General features: G+C 46.3%; 1 protein-coding gene across 2 annotated transcripts in view; it reads right to left on the bottom strand.

Annotated features, from left to right (window-relative positions):
- CMTM7 (CKLF like MARVEL transmembrane domain containing 7) overlaps positions 1-18,446 on the bottom strand; it is a 58,795-nt gene that overhangs the window by 3,599 nt on the left and 36,750 nt on the right. Inside the window, exons 2-3 of one of the 2 annotated variants that reach the window (XM_069088574.1) lie at positions 5,112-5,285; positions 2,217-2,315 (exon numbers count right to left, since the gene is read on the bottom strand). In XM_069088574.1, coding sequence (XP_068944675.1) covers positions 2,217-2,315; positions 5,112-5,285 — 273 coding nt within the window. The remainder of the gene's footprint in view (positions 1-2,216; positions 2,316-5,111; positions 5,286-18,446) is intronic. The other variant, XM_069088575.1, reaches the window with a different exon arrangement.

Genomic DNA, 18,446 nt, shown 5'->3' with positions numbered 1-18,446 from the left:
GGTGAAACGCACGCCGCGCTCTGAGCTGCATCCAATCAGAGTTGCAGCAGTGAGCACGTCATCCTGTTCTTCCCCAGTGATTTGCTTATTGAATAAAGGTACATTTTTTTGTTCACATCTACCTGTTTATTAAAATTGCTGTCAATGTTCATTAAAATAAGCCCTCCCCTGAAAATAAGCCCTGTGGTGTTTTTCTGTCCAAAAAATTTAATAAGACAGTGTCTTATTATCGGGGAAACACGGTATGTGCTAATACATAGGAGATCTGTGCTATTCATGGCAAGAATGGAGGTGACTGTGAGGCAGAGAGGCCACACAAAATCGGGATGACTAGTGGGTCGCAATCACTGCCTGGAGAGGGCAATGAATCGCAGAGCTGGTGATCTCCCCTTATCCACGTTTTAATGGATGAGGCAGCTGAAGCCCAGAGGGATTCATTAAATGACACACTCTGGTCACACAGAGCTGATTAGATAACAGAAGGTGCTTTGCCAACCTTGAAGCACTGTATAAGGACCAGCTATTAGCATCCCTGGGCTTAGCGAGGCCCATCTTGCCACCACAGCCCTTCAGTGGCCTCGAGGCAGAGCGCTGTCCTGAGCAGCTGGGCACTGTCCAACAGCTGCACCGCCTGCACACGCTGACCTGTCCCTTCCTGGAGTCCTCTGGCACTTATTGACCAGCATACAATCCTATCACTATGGATGCTTCTCTTCTTGAATTGTCTGCATAACAGCCTTACTGTAAGCTGGCATCTTCTCCAACTGTCTGCATCACTGCATCATTCTGCTTTATTGACTATTCCCTGGGTCTGGTCTACCCCAGATGAGACAGGAGGCCCTCCCAAGCAGCAATGATGTTGATGATGCTGGTAGTGGAGGTGGTGATTGTAATGATAGATATTTATACAGCACTTTAAGTTTGACAGAACACTTTGCAGTTATTACCTAATTTGATTCTTATAACAACCCTGGAAAGTAGGTACTATGATGATTTTACATTGAGAAAAGTGAGGCTGGAAGAGGTTCAATGACTAGCCCAGGGTCATACAGCTATTTGTATAAGGCAGGATTTGAATTCAGGTCTTCCTGACTCCAAATTTGTCCACCATGTCCCCTAAGTGCCTCATGTCTTACACAGGCTGCTCATCACAGCTCTAAGAACTGGGATGTGCTTTGTGCCCTGGGGTTTCATATATAGCAGGGGCTTGGTCAGACTGAAAAGCAGGGTGGGTTAGGCTGCTTGATGAGGTCTGGAAGATTCGGGTCCAAAGCCTACCCATGTACTACCTGTGGGATGTGACCCCGAGTGAGCTGCCTGAACCTCAATTTCCCTATCTGTGAAATGGGAATAACCATAGTGTCCCAAGGTTGCTGGTTGAGACTCAAGGGAAATCACGTATGTAAAGTGCTCTATAAACCGGTAAAACCCAGTTCTTTGTCATTTCAGACATGTCACCTCAGAGGATGCTGGGCTTAAATCGGGAAGAAAGGGATAAAATTGTCCCAGGACAGTCACCTAACCTTTCTGAGCCTTGGTGCTCGCCTCTGTGAAATGGGGATAAAAACAGCAACAATTTCCCAGAGTTCCTGGGAGACTCAAATGAGACAACAGACTTTTAGAGACTCCAAAGCACCACGTAAATATTAAGTTTTTGTTGCTGTTAGCTTCTGTTGGAGCTTTTCCCAATTCCCTCCTTCATTCCAGCGCCTTCTGCCTCTCATTTACTTCATTTCATTCTCATTTAGTCTCTTGGTACATAATTTTTCCTGTTGTCTCCACCCCCTCTTCCCCCATTAGATTGTGAGCTCCTTGAGGGCAGGGACAGTCTTTGACTCTTTTTGTATACCCAGCCATTAGCACAGTGCCTGGCACGTAGTAGGTGCTTAATAAACATTTATTGGCTACTGACTACAGGATGTGGGACTTGGAGTCTAGAATACTCGATTTCAAATGCTTCTTATGACCCTGATGAGCTGTGTGACCCTGGCAAGTCACCTAAACTCTCTCACTAGTTTCCTCATCTATAAAATGAGAGGCTCGGATTCGAGTCTCTCTGGGGTGGTGCTGGATTTTGATGGCCCCTGAGGTTCCTTTCAGTTCTATATCTAGGCTCCTGTCATCCACAGGAAGGGAGGAAACTCAGGCTGTTCCAGGTCAAGGAAGCTGGAGAGCGTCTGAGTTCTGGGGCACTCGTCTAAAAGAAGGCTCCTCACCGCTCCAGCCACGAGGCCGTCTATGCCATGACTCTTGGACGCTGCCACGATAGATGCAATCAACAAGAGGACTGTACCAATTAAGTAATGGAGAAATTCCTGGAGGGGAGAGAAAGGTAGAGCAGTGAGTGGGTAGGCTGGCCTGGGAGGGTCTGTCCCTAGGGCTTTGCTCATGGGATGCTGGGTGGGTCCCTGTGACATCAGGGAGAATGAGAGCCAAGAGAGAATCATTCTGTGACTCCAGGACGACCCCATTATTATGTAACATGAGATCGGGCAGAAGGGAGATGGTTCAAGCCAAGGGCAAAGGGAGGAGAGAAAAGGGGACAGAACCAAAACGGAACTCCTCAAGAGAGCCGTCAACAGCTGCTTCATGCCCCACTTTGGTGTTTTGGAAGATGATTCTGACTTTGCAGAGAATCACAAAAGATCGTCTTCCCCTTCCCTGTCTCCAGGCAGCTAAAACATTCCAGGAAGGCATTAGCTTCACTCCCAGGGGCAGAGCTGTCTCAAAAAGCCGCTCGGGGTCTTTTCTGCTTTTAGAAAAAGCTCCTTGCTGAACAGGGCTCTTGAAGAAGGCTAACGATGCCCATGATTCTTGTCACTTAATCACTAATCCATCAACAAACAGTCCAGTAAACTGCCACAGGGAGAAGTTCAAAGTCCTTTGTCACACTGTCCTCTCCAGGTTAAAATCCCCAGTTCCTTCTTCATCTGTTAAATGGGGATGAGAGTAGCAGCTATCTCACAGAGTTACTGTGAGGGTCAAACGGAATAACAGATGAGCCTCAGGCAGAACTTAGCAGGGAGCCAGCTGGCATCTGTGAAGCACCCAGCATGGGCCACTGGTGTTTCCTCACTCCTAGGCTCTGTTAGGAGGCTCCTCATCCCATATCCCCTGAGTTTGGGATGAATCCCAGAAATGGAAGGGTCCTTGGTGCTGCTAGTCCAATCTGGACGTGAGCAAGAGATCCCTCTACATTAGACCTACCAAAGGGTCAGCCAGCCTTTGCTTGAATACCTTCCAGGCCACTGGGGCACAGTTCTAATTCTTAGGAAGTTTTCTCTGGGGTCCAGCTTAAATCTCTCTTGTAACTTTCACACCTTGGGCCAGGGGTGCAAACAGAGTAAAAGTGATTACCCTTGTCCTTGTAATAACTCTTCAAATATCTGAATCTAAATATGGCAATCATGACCTCCTCCCCCATCACCTCAGCCCTGCCAGATTTCTCTTCTCCAATTTAAAACCCCTAGTTCCTTCACAGAGAACTCCAGACATGGCTTAGGAGTCAGGAGGAAGAACTGGCTTTGAATGCTATCTCAGATAAGACTAGCTATATGACTTCTTTTGAGCTTCAGTTTTTTCATCCCTAAAATGGGAATAATAGTGGCAAGTATCCCACAGGGTTACTGAGACGATCAAAGGAATAACACATCAAGCCTTACAGTTTTACAAGCCCTAGAGAGCTGGAGACTCGAGGGAGTTATGATGATTCATTATTACTATTATTCTATCTTATGACCTTATGTCCTTTACTAGACTTGTACTTCTCTGGAGGCCCACCAATGTAGGGATGCCCTTCTTAAAAGGAGGTGTCTGGAACGAGCCACGATATTCCAAGAACAGCTTTCTTTCATATCCAAATGGACAGCTTCAATGTGTCATCAAGGAGACTTTGCCTTTGTTGAGCCCACTAAAAAGATCGTTTCCTCTTTAATGCTCTGTCTTGGTCCATTGGATTTCCCACTTCCAAACATACAGCCCTTTTCATGAGGTCCTGGGCTGGAACTACACAGACTCTTCCTCCCTTGTAATTAAACACTCATATTGGATGGAATGGAGGGTGGCATGAAATAGGGACTGGCAATGTGGAACAGAAACCTCTAAGATACTGAGATGTGAGGAAAAAGCAGAAAATATAGAAAGAACAACGAAGAGATAAAGCAGAAAGGGAAAATAGATATAAGTCCTTCAAAGAGATGTACAGCAGAACTCCTAGCTAATGAGAAGCTGGAGGCATGAAGGGACAGAGTATGCGCTTACATCCTCACTCTACTAACATGCTTACCCTGCCTCCCCTTTGCCCTCCACCCCAATCTGTACGTCTATATACATATAACATAGATAACAGGGAAGCCAGAAGGATATTGGGACTTGGTGCTACAAAGAGGAACCAGAAATGCTGACAAATAGCTTTGGGAGTTCATGCACTTTCAAAGATTCCCAAGATAAACAGAGATCAATAATCCATCAGTAAGCATTTATTAAGCAGAGAGAGAGGGGGGGGGGGAGGGAGGGAGAGAGAGAGAGAGAGAGAGAATGAGCATTTGCAGGGGTGGGGACCCTTCAACCTTTATGGCCTCAAGGGTGCTGATTCCCCACCCCAGGCTAGACAATGCTGGTTTGTCCACATTTTAATGTTTCCCTTTATTTCTATTTTTTCCAAACAAATTTTTAAGTCTATCAATTAAAAAAAAAGTTAGCAACTGCTGTTTGCCTCCACCTGTTATTTTTGTAGCTAAGATACATTAGAACCAGCTTAGCACAGTGTGGGGTACAAAGAAGTTGCTTAATAAATGTTTACTGAATTCAAGTCACGAGGAAAGTGTTAGAAATTGGCTTCTTTATCTCTGTGCCTTCCCCCCTCCCCCCAAATCCTCAGCCTGTTATGAAGCACTAAAGGGTGGAAATTGGGATCCCAGCCTGCCAGCCATGAGATCTTCCCTTAATCAGTAAGAGGTAATCCCTGGTGATGGATAATTAGGACAGCAGGTGCCAAATTAAAGGGCTTAAAAAGGGCCACCTGGAAAGATCACCTCCCTCCCTCCACTCCAGTCCCCAAGCAGAGCCCCACAGCTATGCAACTCCCTGCTGAACACTCTCAGCCCACTTACCGCCAATGGCCAGCTGATACAGGTGAGCATCCTGTAGACAGAGAAAAGATGGACCAGGTAGAAGACGAGAATCATCAGCAGGTCGCACATGGCGACCACCTCAAAGTAGCTGTAGGCACTGTAGTCAGTCCACATGGAGTTCTTCACACAGAGAAAGGCAATGAGGAGAGAGATCTGCAGGAAGAGATAGCGAGACTACAGAGATCTCTCCCAACAGGAGCGACACTGAACAGAAGCTTATGCTGGCACAGAGCGAGACCTCTGGCCTTGGGTGGGTCAGGAGCCCTGCCCCTGATACTCATCACCGGTGGGACCCTGGCCACAGTCCCAACTCTCAGAGTCTCTTTCTCCTCACTGGTGGTATGAGAAAAAGAATACATACCTCTTTTCTCAACAAGCCTATGCTTGCTGGGCAGAGAGGCAAAGAAGAAACAACCCAGACATGGACCTGCCCTCAAGGAGCCTACATTCTGTTGACCCTAGCGAGATTATGCAGTTTTGGATCATTGGTTCATAGACTGAGAACAGAGGGTCTTTAGCTTCTTAATTAGGGGCACAGATCACCCCTCCCCATCCCATTTCAGGGAGTCTGAGAATTTAGATAGAAAAACAGGACAAGCACATTTTCCCTAACCTCTAACCAGAATTTAATAATTTCTTCAATTATTTAAAAACAATATTCTGCATCAGAGTCCACAGGCTTCACCAGACTACTACAGGGGATCGTGATAGGGAAAAGGATGCTATATAGACAGAGGGAGCTTTTAAGTCATTGACTCTAAGCCCACCTCCCCCCCCCCCATTTTGTAGATGAGGAAACTAGGGCTGAGACGGCTCAATCACTTGGCCATAGTCATAGAGCTAGTGTCAGAGATAGGATCCGAACCCATGCCTTTTGGATGGGAATACAAGACAGGCCAACAAGCATTTATTAAAGCTCTTAGTGCATGCCAGGCACAGCACAAACTTCTGGGCTATAAAGAAAGGCAAATACTGTTTCTGCCCTCAAGAAGCTTACAGTCTCTTTTTCAGCACTTAGTACAGTGCCTGGCACACAGTAGGCACTTAATAAATGCTTACTGACTGCCTGACACATTCCATTACTAGATGAATGAGATGAATCCCATGTATGCACTGACTGGGTGGGGGAGTGCCCCAGGTGTATTCCTGTGGAACAAGGGGGTAGATGGATGGTTCCCAGTGACTTGGGGGAGGTTGCCTGAAGGAGACACAGTAAATAAAGTATCCGTAATGAGAACCTTGTGTAAGTCTTGCTAACTTGCCCAGCTCCTCCATGATGCTGGTCATTCTCTCCAGCAGAAAAGGTATCTTCAGTAAAGCCCAGTTTACCCAAGGGACCCAGCTCTGGTGCAGATGACCAATGGTGAAGGGCATCTTCCCAAGTCCCTCCTGTGGGAGAAAGAAGCTAAGCCTGGGCCCCCCCAACAGACCTCCCAAAGCCCATTGGCAAAGTTGAACGAGTGATGTCTGATTGTGGGGTTACTGAGCACTTAAATGTCAAAACAAGCCAATGTTGATTCTGAGGCTGGGCCCACCGCAGTATTTGCCTATCCCCCATTGCCCCTGCATGCTGGAGTCATGGTCCTCTTCTCAGTTCCTCTCCAGCCAGCCAACCAGAATCAAATAGTGACTCACAGCATGGGGCTTTTCAATGAGCCCTCCCCCAGACAATATTTCACTCTTCTGCAGCAGAGTGAGCTCTGAATTTTGGTCACACACCCATCCTTAAAGCTGCCGAGGCCAGCCCCTGACTCACAGGATGTGGCTGGGCTCTTTGGCCTGCATCAAGGCCTCTCTCGGTGGTGCTGGTGAGATCCTCATGGGCTGGTGGCTCAGCTCTGGGAGCTAAAGTCTGGAGGTTTCTGCCCAGGGTGGAGGGAGATGCACTAGCTTTGTAAGAGCTCCAGAGACCCCCAGATGTCCCCAAACATGTACAGAAATCTTCACAACCTGGCTTAAGGAGATTGAGGCTGGATGTTGGGGAAAGCCAGCCTCCCAATTAAGAGCCATCCCAGAGGGGCATGGGATGCCTTGGGAGGTAGTGAGTCCCCACTGAAGGTCATCAAGCTGTCTGAACTCTTGCCAGGGATGTCACAGACAGCCAACGTGGGTTCCATTAGATAGATGGCCTTTGAGGTTGTCCCTCAGCCTGGGATTCTGGCAGTAGTATGAAATAAGGCTGGAGGGTAGCCCCAGCTTGTGGAAAGAACAGAAGGCCGGGAAGAGGTCTGCAATTTAATCAGGTGTTTGTAATTTAATCAGGTTGCAACAGGGAATCATTGAAAACCTTTGAGCAAAGGAATTATGTACAGGTCCAGACATGGCGGTCTAGACATGGTGTTCCTTTGCCCCAACGTTTTCAATGTTCTCTATTGCATCCTGATTAAGTAGGCGCCTTGCAAGGTCATACTTTTTAGCTCTCCAAAATCCCACAGTCCCTTCATTTAATTTCATTTCATGCCCTTCTCTGTCATAGTGAAGATTGGTTTTTCTTTTACTGTGTTCCTAGCAGACAATAAGTGCTCAATAAATGTTTCTGTCCTCCCTTCCTGCTTGTCCCCACAGAAGTAGACCCTCTGAGTTTCACTATGAGTAAACCATGGGATCATAGGATTACAGAGTTAGACCTAGAAGGGCCCTGAGAGCAGGGATCTCAACCTGGGAGTCGTCCATGGACTTAAAATAACTTTTAAAATAATTATATTGCAATGTAATTAGTTTTCCATATGGTCTCCTGTATCTTATCATATGCACTTAGAAATGTAGGACTTTGGAGACTTCAGCAGACTGCCCAAGGGGCCAGCATGTAACAAAGATGAAGAAGCCTTGCCTCAGACCCCCCCACTCCCATTTTACAGATGAAGAAGTGAGGCCCCTAGAGTTTTGGCCAATGTCACACAGCTAATCAGTAGCAGAGCCAGGCTAAAAACTGCTCTTCTGGCTTCCAGCCCAGTGTGTTTTCCAGTGAACCAGAAAGCACTCTCCTTGCTGGAGAGGTTTTTTTTTTTCCTGGAGTAACACATTGTACCCGATGGTAGAAATGCCATGAACCATGTTGTTTCACAAGATACAAACACATCATGGTCTCCTGGGCTTGTAAAGTTAAACATCTCCTACAATGTCCTTGCGATTTCTAACAGGGATTTTCTAAAAAATCTACGGAAGCCTTTTTTGCTGTTTTTACATCCTTCATGGTCACTTACAGTCTGTCTCATCTCTCCTGCCCGACTGAGCCCGACTGATAACAGACAGATAAGTTCAGCCAGCCAGGCCCCTGCCCTCGGCTCCCAGCACAGGTGGGCTTCTGTACCTGTAGCCCCCATGTCTCTATTGCTAGGAGGAAAGGTTGTCTAGGGGATATATAATATATAATATCTCTCCCCTAGGGCCAAAACAGGCCAGTGCAGCTACCCAGCATTCAACTCCATCTTAGAATTCTTTTTCACACTAAAGGTGGCTCACAGTAGGCCCCAGCAATCAGGCAGGGCTTCTGCCCTGGACTCTACTACACCCAGCACTGTCCAAGGACCTATTCAAATCCATATATGTCCTATGGCTGGGGATGGGGTGGGGCAGGCAGTCTTATGGCTACCAAATAACATTTATTGGGTATTTGTTATGGAGGGAACTGTTCCTGGCTTAAAGCCTTCTGAGGCTAGTTGTATGACCCTGGGTAAGTCACTTAACCTTTCTCAGCCTCAGTTTCCTCATCTGAAAAATGGGGGTTTCAGGAGATAGCCCTTGCCCTCAAGGAGATTACCTTCTCCTAGGAAATGGTTCTGAACCTGGGGGGTCATGGATTAGTTTATTAGATTTCAGGGGGTCCATGAACTTAGATGGGAAAAAAATCACATCTTCATTTTCATTAACCTGGAATTGAAATCTACTATTTCCTTCAATTATTTAAAAATATGATTCTGAGAAGGGGACCCGTGGCTTCCCCAGATGTCCAAAGGGGGTCCATGGTACATACACACATACCCCTGTACACAGTACATACAAAGTCAGAAAATAATGAAAGCAAAAAATTGCATGTGATTTTATCGTGCATGAACATGGCATATCCTACTGATTCCATGCTGTTGAGTCATTTCTGACTTCATTACCCCCTGGAGCACAGCACTCTGGGGCCCTTCTAACCTCCACCATCTCCAAAAGTCTGTCCAAGCTCATGCTTGTTGTTTCCATGACACTATCTACCCATCTCATCCTCTGCTTTCGATCTTTCCCAATATCAGGGCCATTTCCAATGAATCCTGTCTTCCCATCATGTAGCCAAAGTAATTTAGCTTCAGTATTTGTCCTTAGTCAGAATAATTGCTTTAGTTCTATACCTGCTGTATATGCCTGTATTTTTTGGGTGGGAGCGGAGGGCTATACATGTGATTTCAGAGGGGTAGGGAATTCTCAGTGTGGAAACTCCCTCTACCAATGCAGGTTGGATAGATCCTTCCAGGCAAGTCAGTTTCAGAGGGATGCCTGGGAGCTCCGAGAGGTTAGAAGATGTCTTGTCCAAGGTCATGCAGCTAGGAAATGTCACAGGGAGTTTTCCAGACTCTGTAGCTGGTTCTCTATTCACTCTGCCAGCATCGGATACTGGATGTGTGTTACGTATGATTCTTATGCACAATAATTTGCAACAAAACAACACCAATAACCCAATAACAAGGTGATACAAGTCATTTGAAGAGGAGAATGTGCTAACATTGGGGGAGGGGGTGGAATCAGGAGCGGTCCCTGAGCTTGAAGGAAGCCCAGGATTTTCTGAGGAGAGATGAAGGGGGGCTGCTTGGTTGTTGGCCGCTGTCCTTTGTTCTTGAAGAGGACAAAAATGACATCAGTAGAATGAAGTTACAGTGTGTGTGACTGGGGCTGTTCAGACCAATGCCAGCTTGGAATACTCTACCACAGGTCAGGCACAAACAATCCCTGGGAACATTTGGGGCGGATTCTCTAAATTTGCACATCTCCAGTTTCTTCTGAGCTACTCCAATTCTGCTTTGCTCAGAGAGCACGGCCCCTTCTCTGATGTGGGCACACCACTCTGGGCTGTCCTGGGCCAGCATCTCCCATGTCACAGATCAATTCCAAAGTTCTTAAGAGAGGCCTGGAGAGTGTCCTTCCGTCACTTTCTCTGCCCACCGCGTGAGTGCTTCTCCTGTGAGAGTTCTCCGGAAAATAGTCTTTTGGGCACACGCATATCTGGCATTCAAACAATGTGGCCATCCACACTTTATGTAGATGAGGGAGTGTACCGTTCTAGGCAAAGTCAGCCGGGGCACAAAGGGAGATGGGACAACAGGTCCCACAGACTGAAAGAAAGAAAGTATGAAGGGGAGGAACATGAAAAAAAGCCTGACGGGAGTGTGGGAGCCAGACTGTGGAGGGCCAGACAACCCTACAGCCCTCACTGACTCATCAGTGGACACTTAATAGTGACTCCCGCAGTCTACAAAGCACACTTCCAACAACCCCAGGAAGCAGGTAATGCAAACAACACTTGATGGATAAGGAAGCCAGAGCAGAGAAATTAAGTAATTTGTCCAGAGCTGCCCAGCTGGGATGTGGCAGAACCAAGATTCCAACTTGGGTCTGTTGACCTAAATTGAATACTCTTTTCATAATGCTACAGCACTTTCCTGTCTCATAGGATTGTCAAGATGACAGGAATGAGTGAAAAGTGGAAAACTATGGCAAGAATTCTGCACTGAGGGGGTCCCAGAAGATGTAAGTTCCCGGGGGAGACCCTCAATACTCCAGAGTAATTACAGACCTGGACAAAACTCTACTTAATGCTAAGGGGAACAGATAGAGTAGGAAATAGAGAGCTGGCCTTGAAGGCAGGAAAACACAGGTTCATTTCCTGCCTTAGACTTGTAGTATGACCCTAGGGAAGTTACTTAACCAGTCCTCTAGGCAATTGTACTGAGAGGAGGGAGAATTCCTTATACTGATGAAATCACAGGTACCCAGTGGTCTAAATAACTTAAAGAAAAAAAACCCCAACCTTGTCCCCAAACTCAACACTTTCCTATCAGTCTTGTCTTGGACAAGCTTCCCTCTTCTGGTGTCCTTCCTAGAACCTAAAGTCCTTTTCCCCTTTCTATTAGAACTTTGACAGAGCCAGTAGAAAGAATAGGCTATTTCAGTGAAAGGTAAACTGAGGCCCACTGTCACGAGAGGCAGAATTATCTGAGTGTTTTAGAGAAGATTCTCTCTTGGGAGTCTGTCAATCAAGGTGAAATTCAGAAGCTGGCTACACCATGATCTCAGCTCCTGGGGTTTAGGACATGGCTCCAGCTGGTTCTTGGCCTTGACTGTCCTATACTCCTCTCTGTAAAGAAGAAATCTATTTTGAATGGGCCAAGTTTTAGAGTCAAATCTGAGTCATGAAGTCATAGAGAGAGCCAAAAGGGACCTTGGAGGCTGGTCATACACATGTCCATCAAGAAATCTAGGGCCCTGTTATGTTCTGTATCTAGTGGGGCCCAGACCTACCATGCATCTTCTCCCCACCCTCAGCCATCACTTTCCCTATCTGGTTCTGGGATGAGTCCTCAATTTTCCCATCTGTGAAATGAGAGGGTTGAACTACAGGACCTCCAAGGTCCCTCCTCTAAATCTAGTCTAGATTCTGTATCTGAAGTTGAGTAGTTTCCTGAAAACCATAGGAAGAGATGCCAGTGTTTGTACAGTTCCATGATGAAGAGGGATGCTGTCTCTCTGGGTGTTTCCAGCATAGGTGGCCAGGAAACCAGGGTCAGTGCCCTTTCCCCAAGCTCATTCTCTTTAAAGGCTTTGCCCAACACTGAACATGCCCAACATATTTCTTTCTGGCTGAAGATGGCACCAGATGCCTTTGGTTCAGGAAGCAAGGGAGAAAAATGAAGTCACTCAACACTGCTCCCTCTCTGTAACCTGGCCTCAGGATAAAGTTTCTGTGGGAGAGGCAGCTCGGTAGAACTGAGGGAAGAGGCCAGGGGGGCTCAGAGGAAGGCTTTCTGGGAGGGCCCAGAGAGGGGAGAACAAGGTCCTCTTGTTCAGATTGAGAGGCCAGTGAAAAGCAGGTCAAATGCAACTGTAAACGTATTGAGACCGATTAATGAGGTAACTTGGGTCGGTTTGCTAGCGGAGAACGAACTTGGTATGTTTTCAGATTTAACTGAATTCTGCGCTGGGTTACAAGAAAATGGCCACTATCTCTAGGACATGGGCTCCTTGGGTCTTAGACTTGGGTGGGATTGGCTGCAGGGCTGCCTACTCCAACACCCCCATTTCATAGAAGAGGATACTGAAGCACAGAGAAATTTTCAATGTCCTAGATATGAAGCTGGACCGGACCCCAGGAAGCAGATAATCCAAGTCGCTCATTTTAAGGAAAATGAAGGATTTGAAAACTTGAAGAGACTTTAGGGTCTGTCTCATTCTTTCCCCTCATCTCACAGATGAGGAGGATGAGGGACAGAGAAGTAAATTAACTTGTCTAAGGTCACACAATGAATAAATGGGAAAATTGGGATTTTCCCCAGGTCTTCTGATTTTAGGGAAGCTAGGTGGCACCATAGTGTAAACAGTGCTGGACTTGGAGTGAGGAAGACTTGAGTTCAAATCCAGCCTCAGATACTTATTAGCTGCGTGACCCTGGGCAAGTCACTTAACCCTGTTTGTCTCATTTGTCTCAACTGTAAAATGAGCTAGAGAAGGAAATGGCAAACTACTCTAGTATCTCTGCCAGGAAAAGCCCAAATGGGGTCACAGAGAGTCAGGCCTGAAAGAACTGAATTGATTTTAGAACCAATGTCCCCCTCCCCTGTATCAGGCTATATCCTCAAGGATATAACTCCTCGGAGCCAGAAAGACCTGAGTTCAAATCCCACCTCTGACCTATACAATCTTTGTGATTAGGAACAAGTCCCTTCTCTACTCCAAACCTGCTTCTTCATCTGTTGGATGGGGATAATAAAATCACCAAACTCACTGGGTTATGAAGCTCAGAAGAGATCAAGTATGAGAAATACTTTGTAAACTTCATGGAGCTTTGATGAATGCCAGTGATGGGTATCATTTTTTTAAGAGCCCCATCCTAACAAATCAAGTGGCAGTGGGTGGCATGGGGAGTGCACTTGAGGTCCGAATCTCAGCTTAGATACCGATTAGCTGCATGACACTTAACACCCACATACCCCCTCCGTGCACCGCAGTTTTCTCACCTGTCAAATGGGGATAATAAACCCTGATCTGGTTGTTGTGAGGTCAGTGCTCTGCTGGGGGAAGTTATCACCTGGGAAACTCTACGATGCTTTTAAAAAGACTTGGGGAAACTTCAAGCCCATTCCAAATCAAGAATCAGTACCCAAGTTACTGACTAATTCCTCCCACGGTCATACTGCATGTTTGCTTATTCAAATATGTGGGATCTTAGGCAAACTAGATACTTCTCTTTGTGGGCCTCATCTGTGAAATGGGTAGGCTTGGAAGAGATGGCCCTTTCAGCTGTACATCCATAATCCCCTGTCCTCTATGCCCCACTCCAACTCTAGAGGCTAAACTCGCCTCAGCAAATGATTGATCAAATAAACAATCAAAATGAGGGGAAATATCCTAATTAAAATCACAACGTCCAAACTATTTACATAAAAAAATACAAACTCTAAGAAGATAGCATCCGTAGGGTCATGTAGCAACAGTGTGGTCATGCGAAGGGTGGAAGATCAGGGTTTGGATCCAGCTTCAGTCACCTGGTCCCCTCTGGGCAAGACCTTTGAGCCCGGCGGGCCTCAGATCCCTCCCTCCGCCAAATGAGGAGTTTGGACTGGAGGGCTCAAACCCCGCCTCTTTCTGCAAGGTGCCCCCCTGCCACTGCCAGTGCAGTGATTTCCTTCGAAATACCTCCCACCCACCCTGTCTATAGCTTCTTTGCAGTTATTTGCATTCTGTCTCCCTATTTATTATACTGTGAACTTCTTGGGCACAGGGATTAGTTTTATTTTGTACTTTGTATCTCTAGGCCTTAGCACAGTGCCTCGCATACAGTAGGTGCTTAATCAATGCTTGTGGACAATAATGGCCTCTGAGGCCTCTTCTGGGTCTAGATCTAGGTTTTCTGGCATAATGGAAAGAGTGCTGGAGCAGGCAGGCATCAGAGGACCCACCTCTCGGACACTGACTGCCTGTGTGACCTCATTTAACCTCCTCGGGTGAGCCTCCGTTTCCTCCTCTGTAAAGTGAAGGAGCCGAACCCCATATACACTCTATGGTCCCTCCCAGCTCTGAGGCTATGGTCTCTACAGTGCAGCAGTGAATGCATACTGTTTTCTTTGTGTTTCCTTTCTGTTCCTTGGCCCCTACTGCCATCTCGATTTCTAAATGGCTTTGTGTGGACTCAGGTCCCGGACCAGGCACTCAAACGTTACCAAGAGGAGCTGATGCCAAAGAAATCAGCAGGGGTCCAGGTGCTGTGCCAGTGCGGCATAGTGGAGGGAGTACTGGCCTTGGACTCTGGACAGACCTGCCACCAGCAGTTGGGTGACCCTGGACAACTCATCTGACCTTGCTAAGCCTCATTGTCTTCATCTCTAAAATGGGGATGATGCCTTTAGTATCTACCCCATATAAGGGTTGTGAAGATTAAATGACATAATGTACATAAAGCACTTTAACCTTAAAGTGTTACAAAGATATCAGCTATTCCCATTGTTACTATTAATATGTCAGACTTTAGGGAAAAGAACTTTGTATTTGGAGTCAAAGGGTATGGGTTCAAATCCTGGCTCTTACTAGTTATAGGAATCGGGCAAGTTCTTTAACATTGCTGGGCCTCAGGCTGCCCTACTGCAAACCAGGGGAGTTAGGAAAAAGATGTAACTAGAATGACCACACTTGGCCTTGGAGACCTTAGATAGGTCACCTGACATCTCTGAGACTTACTTTCCATATCTGTAAAACGAGCAGGTTGGATGAGATGGCCTTCTACCTCTAGCTCCATGATCATGTGACAAGAAATGAGAATAAGTTCTGCTCTTCCGTCTTTGCAGAGGTGGGGGATTCTGGGTCTGAACAACTGCATACATTCTCAGATTTGGTCGGTGTGTTCCTTGAGCTGCTTTTTCCCCTTTCTTTTTTATTCTTTATTCTAAGGGACAGTCCCCCTGGGAGTGGAGGGGAAAAGGGTATATTCAGAAATAAAGGTGATATAAAAATTATCAATAAGTTTTTATTAAAAAAAACTAGGGGTTGGATGATAATCTCCATGGTCCTTGGTCTCCCAGTCCTAGGACTCATGCTCCATGTATGATTCCTCCTCTCCCCTCTGCCCCAACACTCGCACCTGGGCAGCTTCTTAACCCCCTTTTCCTTGACACCCCCCAGAAACGTCACTGGAGAGGAGAACTATGATATTAGGAGAGGAAAGGGACCTAGCCTCAAGGGACACTGCTCCAAGGGCAGGTAAAAGCAGGAGGCTCCTTGCCCTTGATGTGACTTCCCTTTCCCTTTCCCTTTCCCTTTCCCTTTCCCTTTCCCTTCCCTTTCCCTTTTCTTTCCCTTTCCTTTCCTTTCCCTTCTCTTTCTCTTTCCCTTTCCCTTTCCCTTTCCTTTCCTCTTCTTTTCTTGAAGAAAATGTAGAGTTTAAATCCAGCATACTCCTTGGTTCCTCACTAAACGCATTCCATCCTTCCCTCCCTCCCTCCATCCACCATTGTTCCTTCCACGCTCTGGCTTCCTTTCCATTTTTTTGGCCTCAGATTCTACGGATGCTCATACTTGGCAGGCAGCATGGAAGGAAAGAGGAGATAACAAATAACAAAACCAGATAATAGTGCTTAGTGGTGGCAGTTTGCTGGAGAAGATGGGAGGGGATAGGCTCAAGGGCGCACAAAGAGGGGTGGGCCTTGGTAAGGAGAAGGGCCACCTTTTCAACAGAGACTGGAAGAAAGGGGGAAGAGAACGTGATGAGGAAAGAGTTTGGGAAAAGAGGGAAGGGGCTCTCACTAAAATATGAAGTGAGGTCTTCAGTTAGAAGGAGGAAAGGAAGGAGAAGGGGAGTTGACTCTACTAGGCTGTACTATTTTCATCACTTCTCCTTTTCTTTCTTTTTAAACCACAGATTTTCTAGAAGCCCCAAGGACTGATACAGATCCATTGGTGACTGGGGGGAGCCCGATGAATATCTGAGAACTGTTCTGGGGGAGGGGAGAGAGGGGAAGCCGTTTCTCAAGGTGTTTTGTTTGTACGTCAGGCAGAGATGGTGTGTACAATGTCTATAGATCATTTCTTGGCAGAGCCTGTTGATGGGTGTCTGCGACACTGTTCAAACACTGTAAAAGCCACAGCTGTCCAGGGCATGCACAAAGAGCTAATTTGGGCCCAGGGCCCCACATCCTGAGCTGCTCCTCTGGATTCTTGCTTCCCTTTATTCTGCCAAGCCACTAAGATGAGTGCACAGATGGACAGTGCCCTGTCTCAGTGGGGTCAGCGGGCATGGAAGCCATGAGGAAAATGGAAGCCAGAGCTGAGAAGCCTGTCCTTGTTGTAGCAGAACATTCATTAGGCAGCCACAATTTGCTCTGCTCCCAAAACCCAAGGGGGATCCTGTCCAGCCCCTCTAGGCAATGCAATTCTGAAGCCATAGGAACATGCATTAGACATAACAACTCATGGCCATCTTTAAACAAAAGGTGTTTGTTTTATTAGCTCATGGGAAGACCATAGCTTGAAAGCTGAAAAGGCCTTAGAGGTCATCTACTCTAATCTTATTTTACAGATGAGGAAACTGAGGCTGATAGGCGGGAGGTAACACATGATTATAATATGATATGATATGATAAAATATAATAATAATATTAAATGTCAGAAGTCCAAGTCCTTTTCACCGTACTGCACTAATATCTTGTTTTTACACCTTCTTCACTTCCTAATATATACTTCCTGTTCTGCTACCCAGAAAGCTAGTCCTTTGAACAAAGAATAAAAAACAGGGGGAAAAGGAAGTTTAGCAAAACTAACCAACATCCCCCCAGCCCACTGGTGTAAAAAAATGGCAGAAGGCAGGGCCTTGTGACTTGGGGAGCCTACACCTGGGGGCCTCTCCTTTCTCAGCATCTGAGATGGGCTACAGTGGCACTCTGGTCTGAGCAACAGGAAGCTCACTGTGAAGGCAGGAGCTCAAAATGAGGGAGAGAATGAGAACCCACCCCTAACCCCACGGAGCAGAGGCCCTGGGCTGGCTGGAAATCCAGCTCTTTATCACTACCTGTGGGACCACTCCCTAGACCTCTGGGTTGCATGGCATCTGAGGTCCCTTCCATTTCTAGAATTTAATAATAATGAAAATGAAAATTAAAAATATGTAGAGTGCTTTAAGGTTCACAAAGTGCTTTTTACAAACATGATCTCATTTGATCCCCCAACAGCCCTGGGAAGTGTTATATAAATTGTTGTTATCCCCATTTTATAGATGAGGAAACTGAGGCAGATGGAGGTTCAGTGACTTAACAGGGTCACAGAGCTAAGGGTGGATTTGAGTTGGGTGTTCCTGACTCCAGGCCCTGGCACTGTATCCACTGTACCTCCCAGCTGCCAACACTGAGTCTGAATGCATCTGCTTGTGACAAAAAAAAAATGCCTTCACTCAAACTTCCCTGGATGGTTTTTTAAAAGAGGTCTGGGTCATCTAAATCATCTTAGAAAAGCCCTTATAAGTCCTGAGAAGTATAAACAAAACCACCCTAAATGAAATGGCTAATTCAGTCATCGTGCTGATGAGTTTTAGATAGATATGACACAAGAGCGTATTAAAAAAAAATTCCATGTATAATTAATATTTATAGATGTCATAAAAACTGTGACTCTCGGCTGGGTAATTCAGCAGCCTTGGAGTAAGGAAAACCCAAGTTCAAATCCTTCCGTAGATGCTTCCCAGCAGCATGACGCTGGGCAAGCCAATTCATTTCTGCCTCAGTTTCCTCATCTGTAAAATGGGGATAATAATAGCAACCACCTCCCACAGTTGTTGTGAGGGATAAAAAAATGTAAAAAGCACATGTAAAGTACTTTGAAGACTTCAGAGGATCATATAAATATGAGTTGAGAGGTAGTGTAGTATGGTGGATAGAGAAGCAATCAGGGAGAACTGGCTTCAAGGCTCACTTCTGATACATACTGAATCTGTGAGTGGGTGAGTCCTTTTTACCTCAGTCTTCTAGGTGACTCTAAGTAACAGAGAACCTGAGAGGTCCATCCCTCGGTTTGTCTGTAAATCTGAGTTTCCATCAGCATCACTACCATCATCATCATCATCATCACCATTACCACCCC

This window comes from Petaurus breviceps, unplaced genomic scaffold (genome assembly GCF_028583685.1).
Source record: "Petaurus breviceps papuanus isolate PSGF00001 unplaced genomic scaffold, PetGlider_PUasm1.0 185, whole genome shotgun sequence".
NCBI lineage: Eukaryota > Metazoa > Chordata > Mammalia > Diprotodontia > Petauridae > Petaurus > Petaurus breviceps.
This window is presented reverse-complemented; position numbering and strand designations above follow the sequence as displayed.